The sequence below is a fragment of the Ornithodoros turicata genome, chromosome 3, assembly GCF_037126465.1.
Source record: "Ornithodoros turicata isolate Travis chromosome 3, ASM3712646v1, whole genome shotgun sequence".
In the NCBI taxonomy this organism is placed as follows: domain Eukaryota; kingdom Metazoa; phylum Arthropoda; class Arachnida; order Ixodida; family Argasidae; genus Ornithodoros; species Ornithodoros turicata.
In genome coordinates, this window is record NC_088203.1 from 96,192,412 (window position 1) to 96,204,207 (window position 11,796).

Here is an 11,796-nt window from a genome sequence, read left to right on the forward strand (position 1 = left end):
CTTAGCACCTAGTACTGCGATGAATAAAGGGGCATGGCGTCTATGACGAAGGTATCAGCATTGACCCTCAAGGGGGGGGGGGGGCACTTGACCCTCAAGGACCACAGCTATGACAGTATAGCGGCAGACACGGTATAATGGCTACCACCATGGTCCAGGAACGCTTTGCTGATACCAAGAGGCCTCGATGCTCGACCATGCTCTAATCATGGAAGATTGCGTAACAGTGACCGACGACGATATGGGTCTTTGTCCACTCGAATTTTTCCATCAAAAGTCCTTCTGTTGCGAAGATACCTTCCGAGAGCCAACTAGCGATACACTTTGACGCATCGCCACCTAGAGGTATGCAGCGACAAGAACAAGACCCCCACTTAGCCTAATGCCCTCACAGGGAAAGAAAGCACGTGTTCTTTAGCTGAATGAGCGACGATCACTTGCATATATCTATCTAAGTTCTGTTTTGAATCGACCGCAAGCTTCTTATCTTAACGGACGCGACTAACGCTGCAAGAGCCCCACTCCATTAAGAGGGCATGCGGCGCGAAGGTAAGGTATTTTTGGTCGCCCTTCTTCGTACGGACGCTAAAAGGCTCTCGAGCGTCATCCACAGATGCCTCCCCTGTGCACTTATTCGCGAAGACTCCTCCGCAGGCAGTGAGCTGTGGATAAGTGGAACACATCATTTGCTTGAGAGTCATGTCTCCACCGTTCATCAACGTTTCCGAGGCTTTTCTCACAGACGCCAAGGTGTTCCTTCGAGCACATGAAGCACGTACAGGTGTCATTACAGACAAAATGTGTAATGGAAAGGAACAGGAAGGCGAGCGAACTGCACAGACACCGTTATATGAGAAAACGAAAGCTCGTTCCATAGCAGCCTGGGGAAAAGAGACGCAGATCATATGTACTTCTGTCGACCCTTTCATTTACATGTCCGCTTCCCGTACTTGATGACAATACATAGTTCTGACCGAACACGATGGTGTTCAGCGACTCTGTCAAGTGTGTGCGGCTTATTGTCAACTTAGATTGACCACTTCTGGCTAAAGAAAAATAAGAAGAGTAGGACGCAACAAGAGGCTTTAGCAGCAGTTTTGGAAACTCCATGATTCGAGTTCATATATATTTCGAGGAATGTTATATTCTAGACGCAAAGTGATGGCATTGTCAGAGTGTTGCCCTCTTTTACAACGACGCGTCCAGGAAACAGAAACTCACCTTGTACCGCCCGTCACTTTATTGGCATGTGAGCATAAGACTTTGTCCAAGGCACTTCTGTGTGTTTCGCTAGAGAATATGCTACAAACCGTCACAAAGTGTGTTCCTTCTCCAGCAGACCGTCAGATCTTCACAAGGTGGCGATATCTGACGCCGTCCAATGGATTAATATTGGACGGACCTCTGTTGGCGTTTGACATCCGTTGTTCTTCTTATCGTGCGCGACATATCACTATTTTTTTTTTTTTTTGCTTAGGGTTCGCAGAAACTTGGGTGCATTTTGTTGACGTGCTGTATCTTTGAAAAAGAGGTGTGGCGGACTCTTGTTCCCATTTGACGTGTGGTGTTCGACAGATGGTGTCCTTTACGTACCATTACCGTTGCTCTTCACCTCGAGAGACCGTCTTCACTCTTAGTTACTCGCGTTTGCGTATGCTGACGATGCTTACGTGGTGCTATACGGCGGGAGAGTTCCTTGCAGCCCGAGCTGAAGAGATTTGAAGATTATGAAATCTGCGGAGCAAGAATCAGCTGAAAGCGTCGCTGTTCCTGTATAGGCCCCGTGCCGGACATCCAATGTGCCAGTGTGTAGGAAACCCAGTATAGAATAGAAATGGAAAGAAAAAAATGGAAACGGATAGGTCGCACTGGTGCGACCAGCTGTTCCATGACTCTTGATGTGCGAAATGACTCAATGATTTAAAAAAATATTTCAGCACGTATGTCCTTAGTTAGTGTCGGTAGTTCGCTAGGGCACACAGTGCAAGTTTGTTGGTGCTGCTTTGGCCAGCTCCCCAGTACCTTCTCAACACTAAAAGGTCGGTTGTCAAGTTTAGCAAGGGCGTCCTTCAGTGTTCACCGACTAGAGTCGAAGCGTCGGCAGGTGACCAGCACGTGCACCGTGTTCTCCAGAGTTTCGCAAGTTGAACAGTTCGGCGATCCAACGACACCTATGTGCCCAGTGCCTATGAACCCAGTGTGCCTATGGAGCACCATTTCAATTGCACGCCCGCAAAGCCTCGAGTGAGAATTCTTAGTGCTGTTTTTGATAGTGCTGAGGTGTCTGACGTTAACTGGTCCCGTGCATTCTGTCCTTGCCCATCACTTCTCGAACTGGTGCCCACTTCAGCGATTCTCTTGGCAGAGGTCAGGTACCATGATGTAACCGTGCATCGACGCAGGGCTCATTGCTAAATGTTGTGAAGAAGCGATGTTTCCTAGCCTACAAAGTTATCCAAAATTGCTAGTGGGGACTAGAGTGACATTCAGATGAAATGGTGGCAATAAGATTCGTCCGTGACTGTAAGGAATACACCAATTTATTTGTTGAGAACGAGCTGAACGCGAACGAGCTGAGCTGAACGAGCTGAGAACGAATTGGACAAACTGAAGTCTTGTGATATAAAAAAATCGCCATCCGAGGATAGTCTCTAATTTCTAACATCTTTCGAATAAGCCTGCATGGTTATATAGTTCCAGTAGACGTTCGTTATGAAGAAAATTTCAAAGGCTTTTTCCTTTTCTTTTCTATTTTTTCTGTGAGAGCTGTCAAGTCCATGTCCCCGTGTTCTTCAAAACGCCATACCTACTTTGCAGGGAGTACCTGCCCTAACCGTGTTACGGAGGCTACCACAGAACTGCTCTAAGGTCACGCGAAACGAGCCCTGTTCTTAGTAGTTACCTAACCAGCGTGACACGTTCAAGATGGATAGCGATGGCTCGACGCATGATATAATCAGCCGATGTACCTCTGTCCAGAGAGGCGTAATCAGTGGCGTCATCATTCCTTCGTGTAAGCATATAAGCTCATCTCTTTATTCCGATGCTCAATGATGCCTGGCCGTATGAAGACATTTCCTTTTGGCGGCCAGCCTTTGTTCCGAGGGCAGGGCTGGCGACGTGTCCAAACTGCGCAATGAGCCCACCGGCGTCGCCGTGCTCCGGAATGCCTCTCATGGTCCACTGTGCACAGTTCTTAAAGGATTAGCAGATTCTTCTCTGTGCGGCTTCTCGATCTGTTACGTCTTTATGCGTCCTCAGTTGTCTTGCTACCAGTCACCTTACAATGTCCTGGAATAATGCCCTTACATGGAGTGTCACACGTGAAGTCCCTATACGTATTCAAATAAGCCCTGCAGGAAACTCGCTGATGTTTCGCATGCATTTCCTTTCGCTTTGTTTGTGGCTTCACACTGCTGGCTTCAGCGCTGTCGGTGACGGGCTTAGATATACGCGCACTTTCGAGCGGGAGCGGCTCTGCTGATCTTATCGAATCTTTTGTACGGGGTGTCTTCTTCTTTTTGCCTTTGTCGCAAAGTTAACAAATTATTGGCGTCGTATAGCAGGCCTTCTGATGTCTGAATAGCGCACTGTAGGAAATAATAAAAAATTCAATAGAGTAAAATAGTGTACCGTGAGAAGAGGGAGTTCGCGATGCAACTCCTCCTTCTGGGAACTAAATGAAAATCATTGCAGCGAGTTCATGCATCTATAGAGACTATAGTTCATGCACGTCTGCGACCGGGACGCATGTGCACCGGCGAGCAACCTCAGAGTCGTCGACACTATATTTTCCCACCGATTTACTGCCTAGTAGGTTATCCACCTGACCCGCGGTCAAGAAGGATTAGCTCCGACCCGCTGTTTGCTCGATTCTATTCGCCAGTAACACGTGCAGATCGTTGGTCGTGTTTGGAAAAATATTTTTTTGCTTCAAGTGCCCTCTTTCTATTGTGCTTGTATGCATGATACTCGAATGCTCAAAGTGCGTTGCTTGCGCACGTGCTTAGTTCGTATATGTGTTGGACATATGGGTCTTTGACTCAGACTTCCCGAGTTCGGGCTCGTGAAGTCTATATCTTCCTCATTTTTCATGCATATTGTTGCATTGTTTGTGTCTCTATAGCAGCACAGAGGGGTTTATAGAGCTTTTCATCTCCGTCGTACGTACATTTCTCACAGTTATGTGCTCTGTACTCATCATTCCAGTCTTTTTCATCCTGGTGGTCCGTAATGGTTTACGATAAGCATTTGGGTGAAGTTTTCTTCTTTTTTTTTTTTACGTTAGAAGTGATATGGGAAGTTCAACGGTTTTGGGGTTTGTTTGTTTGTTTGCAAGGGACAAAAAAGTTCGCTATTCAGAAGTCCACCATTCACATGTTCACTAGAAGTTCACTATTCACAATTATCCCAAGATCATGCACAGAGAATCTTAGAAGGTTGTATCCATCCCACAGCTTTGAACAAATTTCACAAGTGCCGCCAAGGCAGCATCCCTCGTGTTCGGTGCCCAAAGCCCCAACACCTTCACTAGATCGAAGACCCTGCTGTCTAGTCGAGCAAGTGTAGCTTTCAGTGTAGCCCTTTCAGGTGCATACCTATAGTGCAGTGCATTATAATATGATCGCTATCCTCCACCGTTGCACAAACCGAACAATTCGATGAGCTGGCTTTTCCAATTTTATGAAGATTGATTGATTGATTGATTTTATGAAGAAAATGACGGTCATTAGGCACATTCAACCGACACAGGTGTAAAAACGTCTGAACAGAGCGCGGGGGTCGTGGCCCTCACCTCATATAGGATGCATGCTGTGAATGCCCTGATATCCTTTCTTCAAGATATATATATATTATAGACAATATATTTTGACTCTTTGGGTTCTCCCTTTCCCATAACTGACTTTTTTTCTGCCATTTGTCAGTTGGTTTATCTGCCAGTCACATGTACGTCTTTCCACACTTCATTAGCTTACATTAGCGTAGAACACGGCGCTCTAAGTGCTATAGTCCGCGTCGTACTCTTGAAGGAGTCATACAAATACCAACGCCAATACCAATATATGGCGGAATCTTTGAGGAAGAAGAAGAAGAAAAAAGGATCGTTTTGAAGGTTCCCTCATCCCTCTACGAGTAAAGAACCAGTTATTACCGAACGATTTCATTGCCACTTCGACAAAGAGATGTTTCCAAACGTTCCTTATTGGGCACTTTCCTGGAGGGACGCCCTGGTGATGATGAACAACTCCGATATCTCTCGGCTCGGAGGACGCGCACAAACCATAACAGCTATGTTCCGCAGATTCGACATTTCTCCTATCTCATTCGAGCATTTACATCGCTTGACAGCTTGTACAAACCTGGTAATAGCAGTTCTTGAAATTCCCTGGCGCGAGAGGGCGTAGGCCTATATACCCTTGTCAGACATTTTTTTTCCCCTGACGTTGAGAGCGCTTCCATCTCTGACGTGCGTCACATTCGCTAAAGTGAAGGCAACTTGTTGGATAAATGAAGGCGAGATACGTATCTCCGTTGCTCTTAGCTCGCGGTTGCGCGAGTGGAATTTTCTTGCCGGACGGATGCCTTCCTTTTGCCGTGAGAAACCGTGGGTTATATACCGTTGCTGCACCTTGTCATTTTCGCCAAGAACTCTCTCTCTCTCTTTCTCTCTCCCTCTCGTGTAGGTCGGAGGTCGTGCCTGTGGGGAGGAGCCGCTTCAAAAGCGACACGCTTTTCCTGACTGCCCGGTAATAACACGCAAACCGCGTTTCATGTCCGCCTTTTTGTTGCGTGCTCCGTCGCTCGGCTTTCAGGGTTATGTCGTGCGCCCAACTTTTGGTGTTAGTCATTAGTCATTATTTGGTCAGTATTAGTATTTATTTGGGCCTCGAAAGTACCACTAAGGCGAATTTATAATAGATTGATTGCCTGTTACACAAAATAAAATAGCGTGAGAACAATAAGGGACTGGTGTACACCAAAAACGTCAGTCTCTTATTCTTACCACTATAGTACCATTAAGGCACCTGGAGGTGTTTGATAAGCCTAGAGTTAGAAGGGAAAAGAAAAATATGACTTTTCATAATTCTTGATAAGTTAAGATGCTGATCAGTCTGTTTGTTTGTTTGTAAGTCTTTTGGACTTTACCGCAGTAGGTTGCTTCTCATTTTGTTAAGCACTCGCTTAACCACCCTGCTTGCCGTCTTAGTCGGAGTTGGAGTACAGTGGGGTTCCCATGATACCACTACCTCTGTTATACTAGCTCTCTTCCGTTGGGTTATACTTTGTGAAGTAGTGCAAACCGTACAAGATCCCACATTCGATTCAGCGGAAGTGCCGCCTTTGGACGACACCCGACCACTCGATTGGAAAGGGTGCCGCGGGTGTGCAGAACGAACTCCTCCGACGTCCGTGCAATGCTCCGTGGAGCAGACGACGTAGGTAGGGCAACTGTGGAGTACGGTGCTCGTTGGCGATGTTCAGTCATCGATCTGGTGCATGTTGGCAATCAGTTTTGTCGATATATGGTACTCCTCGAGTCAATAAGTCAACACGCAGTCACTCAAAACTTGCGGCACAGAGAAGACCTCTGTGACAACCGATCTAAGGTTTGCACTCTACCATTCGATCGAGGTCTAATGCACCTTACACAATGGCTGCACATGCCGTGCACTTAATTCGCACTCCCTTACACTGCACCGTGCACTTTTTGACGAGTCGAAGACAGCTATTGCCTCTGATTTCTCTCCGTTTCCTGAATAACCGGCTGTGGTCGCGAGCAACGTCATCTCATTCCCTTCTCCTCCACTAAATGCAAGAAGAGCTATCATTATAATGTATTTTATTATCGTACACCACAAAAAACAATCCACCAGGTAAGAAAATTATGTGTATTTAAAGCTCCGCACAAAACACACAACCCATCACCTGGCCTCACGCAACCGCCGGCACGTGAGAATTCTACCACCTCCCCGCGCGACTGGTGTCGGTGCGCATGAAACCGACCGGACAGACCTCGACCTTTTCGAGGCATGCAAAGCAAATGGTAGGTCGTAAAAGGTCTTCTGAGGAGCATTATTAGGGACTCTGCTCGCCACCAACACATCTCATCCGCCCATAGCTCCATACACAGACACGCACACGCTCTTTTTACGATCCCTCGGCTTGCTCATGAGAGGGTGGCTTTCTCTCTCTCTCTCTCTCTCTCTCTCTCTCTTGCACTTTCGCTCACTCCTTGTCGAACGTATATACGTAACACGCTTCTTTTCTTTCTCTGCACGACTGGTCCCTTTCTCACTTTGTGGCTTCTTCGTGAGATGTAATGGTCTCAAAGGCGTACTTGACGCTAAACACAGCTTTTCCTCCCTAACGACCCAAAAGGACTGGGATGGATCGTAGCCGCAGAAGCAGGGTAAATACACCCGCCGCTAGAGAATGAAAGCAACGCTGAAACCGGATGACGTCACGGGTGTGGTCACAGGCCCCGTGTAGTATTTGCACAGTCATTCGCATTTCGTTCTCATTCTCTTATAGCATGCAAAGCCGAACAACACGAACAGCATTTTACCGCACGCTCTGTCTTCAGTAACGTTATAATTAATCCAAGTAGGGATTGTTCATCAACATCAGCCCAATCGGCACTGTTTTACCATACACGAACCCGTAGCACATGTAGTCACGCACTCCTTGTGTAGCTCCACTACGCGCATGCTTCCACGCACCAAGAAAAGAACAGATGATATAAAAAAAAATACTTAGATAAATTTGATTCACGATTTGAACGCATGGGGCTGGAAATACCTACGGATTGCTCTCGTACTCTCAACGTCAGATCACTTTGCGAATTTTGCCTTTCTGGGCGTTTCGGGACTTCTTGAAACGCGCCTTAGGACGAAAATGAATATCGCCTATGTAGCCGTAGGTATACTATCAATTTATATGTTGCAATTTCAACCATTCACACAACTGTTTGACGGACCTCATGCGGTTGCCACATGCATAATACAGGAAACGTCGGGAGAACGTACGAACTTTTAGAAATCAATCAATCAATCAATCACTCATGAAAGTTTCTATTGTTTACTCTGTGCTTGCAGGTTGTCGCGAAACGGCCTTTGTGTACGCCATCACGAGTGCAGGAGTTGCGCACGCAGTCTCCCGGGCATGCAGTGAAGGCGCCATCGAAACCTGCACCTGTGACTACCGACAGCGAGGACCTTCTGGCCTCGACTGGGAGTGGGGCGGGTGTTCGGACAACGTCCACTTCGGCTACAAGTTCACTCGGGCCTTTGTGGACGCCGCGGAGCGCGGGCGGGACCTGCGCTTCGTCATCAACCTTCACAACAATGAAGCCGGTCGCCTGGTCAGTATTCTCTTGCACTTTAAGGGTGACGGCTGTATAGCGATTTCTTCGTTGTGAGGGTATGTAAGGCGGGATGCGTACCGCTCAAGTAGTATAGACAAAGTTGAGACCTCTATAGGATATGGTGCTCCTAGCCAAGCTGCTCTATTTTATTCGAAATATATATATGTATATACAAAGTGATTGTAATCGTTGACAAGTAACACGTTTCTTGTATATCAGGGCGGTCCCTTTCCATTCGTCACATACTAGCAGAACTAGTGGCATTCGACACTGAGCTTTTAGTTACCACTCGTTCATCTGCGTTCCTGTAGATGACAGCTTAATAACTGCGGTAAAGTTGAGAGAGTTTTGTCTCGGGTCTTGCCGAGAGAAATTTCCTTACCGTTTATTATAGTACACGACCGCACAGATGCAACGCCCATATCTTGTTAACTTTTGTAGCCAAAATCCACATAGTTAATACAGGTCAATGTGCGAGCTTAGTAGTGTGCATGCTAGACTTGCTACCATTCGCTAAGAAGCGAAGCTATGGCGTTGCTGGACTCACGCAGCAGCACGTGACGAGCGAGACCCACCGGGAGTGCAAGTGCCACGGGATGTCCGGTTCCTGCACCGTCAAGACCTGCTGGATGCGGCTGCCTTCCTTCCGGGACGTCGGCAACCGCCTCAAGGACCGCTTCGACGGTGCATCCCGTGTCTTGGTGAGCAACCAGGGGAACTACCGGCGTTCTGGAGGAGCGGCGCGACGGAGGAGGCGCCTCCGGTTCCAGTTAAAGCCCTACTACCCCGACCATAAGGCGCCGACGAGGAAGGACTTGGTCTACTTCGAGAACTCTCCAGACTACTGCGTGGCAAACCCCCGACTTGGTGTTGAAGGCACCAGGGGGCGTCCGTGCAACGACACGTCGCTCGGTGTGGACGGCTGTGAGCTTATGTGTTGCGGTCGAGGGTACCGCACAGAAGTTAGGGAGGACTTGGAGAGATGTGCTTGTACGTTCCATTGGTGTTGCCAAGTGAGGTGCAAGTTATGCAAAGTGCGACGTATATTGCATACGTGTCTCTGAACTCTTCGTACGAGAGACAGGGCAAAACTGGTCACCAACAGCCAAAGTACTTTTTCGAACTTATTACGCATTAACTTATTCGCTTACCACAACCGCAGGGGGTAGTGGAAGCTTGTCTATTCAGAAGTCTCGGTTCCAAGTCACACGATGTTTACATCAACGTGTTGCCGCTGCTTCGTGGACGACTCAGGGGTGTGAGTCTTCCAACCAACGCTATCTAATGCAAGATCGCGTCTTGTTTTAATGCATTATACATTCGTGCATGTACAGCATCGCGCACAACACAGAATTGCTGCTTTTCAGCGTTAGGGAACCGCAAAGGACTACACGCCACGCCAACGACCGCTTATGTATAGAAAGCCGAGGCCACATGCTTCATTCCTGTAACGCCGTCAGCATCTGCTATACGTCACCCCTAAACCCACCACCAGTAAATACTTGTGGATGCATGCCGCACACCACAGAGACATTGTCATTCACCTCGAATCAGGACATGGGCACTCGGCAGGAGTGGACGTTCTGTCCTGGTCATTTGCAAAGGAGATTGCATATATTCGGATATATAATTCAGAAAAGGAAGCAAAGATTGCGGCTTGTGGTGGTTGCAGGAACCACTTTACGAGCCTGCTTAATAAACAAGAGTAAAAGACGTTCCTGGTGTTTACTGTCTCGATCGGGGGATATCGTCTGCGTATCACGTGACGTGGTTGATTGTCACTTTCGTGACTGATACGTACACAACTTATCGCTGTCATCGCTGTATGCGCAGTCATCATCTGCGCATAAATCTCCTGGCGTACATTAAAAACAACGAGGCGGTCTGTTGATTCTACTTCCGGTGCGACTGTTTTCCCGCTAAAACATATATGTGCAGGGCAGCTGCGTATCCCAGTAGAGTAATGACATTCCAACGTCAGTATAGTAGGAGTGACTCCAAGTGATCCTCGAACACCATACATCTCGGCATTCACCTGTGGCACAAATTGTCCCAAAAAATCATACTTTGCGAACCCAAGTTAGTTACCTTTAAAAAAATCGCTAAACGTCGCCGTGCGCCGCGCCGCTCCAACTAGAGCGAAACGGCTGTCTCCCTTCGGATCGGCGTTCTAATGATCGCCGTGGAGGGAGACAAAGTGGTGGGTGTCTGCTCTTCGTGTTCAGGGGGGGCGAGAGCGGTACTATTTTTTTAGCTGTGATGTGGGCAGGGATTGCGCTTGTCCCATCCTATACACAAAAACGCGATTCAAGGAAAGGGCGCCGCCATTAGTGCTGCAACCCCGGTGGTAGTCACAGGAACGGTGCACGCGTGGAATGCCGTTTGCCGATTTCCTTCATTCTCCCATGTGTGTGTGTTCATTCATTTTCGTCGTGTCTGTTTCGTCCATTCCGTTTCCTGTCGGTGTCGAGAAGATATCGCATCGGCCAGTACTCCTCACGCGAACAATTGTGTATATCGCACGCGGAAGCAAGCAATCTTCTTTTTTCCTTGATCTTTCGGACATTGATACACTACTCAGGTTATTACTGGATGACTAGTTATATGGAATGTCGACGTTATTGTCAGTCATGCTCATTAAAGACGGCGGCCACCAGTATTCATCCCAATGGGAAGATGCGATTTTGGCAGTCCATACCCCTACTGAGTCGTCGCTGGGGAGCGAGGCTACAAGGAGCGCACGGGGACTGGTAGTTTGAGAGTAACGCGATAAGGTCTATACAGTTGGCAATACAAACATCGCCCAACAAGACCGAAGCAGCTGTTGCTGTCTCCCTCCATATCCGCGTTCAATATAATGTTCGCCGGGGAGGGAGTCAAAGCAGTGAGTGCCTGCTCTTCGTTTTTAGGCGAGGGTAGTACTATTTTTGCAATGCGATGTGGGAAAACATTGGGCTTTGTCCCATCCTGTAGATGGTAATACAAATACTAAGCAGGTTTCTAATGTTACAAATATCCTGAGGCTTCATTAACAGCTCATTGCCAAAATGTTCTTGCTTGGTCTATGGGTGCCGAACCCCATTTCTGAATTCAAAGAAGGTGATATATAATGTGGCTTTTTACAGCCGACGCATAGGTTGATCTTTATTTAAATGCACGTGGAGTTTGAAGTTTATTGGAGTTTTTTTTCTCTAAGTTTATTCGTACAAATGTCAGACTGTTTGCATACCAACGACCATTTTAATCCAGCACATATCACTTCTGACAGTCGTCGTCCGAATTCATTAACTCACTGACACTTTCCTTAAAACATAGCTCGCGCGCGCGTTTCTCTAAACCCACAGGTGGATATTTGATTGCTGCGCGCCCTGCATTCAGAGAGAGTACCCAACATCGCGACAGAACGAAAACAAAGATGTCGTAAGAAGTGT

The 11,796-nt window shown here is 47.5% G+C and overlaps 1 protein-coding gene across 4 annotated transcripts in view; it reads left to right on the forward strand.

The window, feature by feature from the left end:
* The window catches only part of LOC135388896 (protein Wnt-1-like), a 43,326-nt gene extending 33,244 nt beyond the window's left edge, over positions 1-10,082 (forward strand). For 3 of the 4 annotated variants that reach the window (XM_064618766.1, XM_064618768.1, XM_064618769.1), the window contains 2 exons: positions 8,097-8,362; positions 8,917-10,082. In XM_064618766.1, coding sequence (XP_064474836.1) covers positions 8,097-8,362; positions 8,917-9,429 — 779 coding nt within the window. In that variant the 3' untranslated portion in view covers positions 9,430-10,082. The remainder of the gene's footprint in view (positions 1-8,096; positions 8,363-8,916) is intronic. The other variant, XM_064618767.1, reaches the window with a different exon arrangement.
* The last annotated feature ends 1,714 nt before the right edge of the window (positions 10,083-11,796 follow it).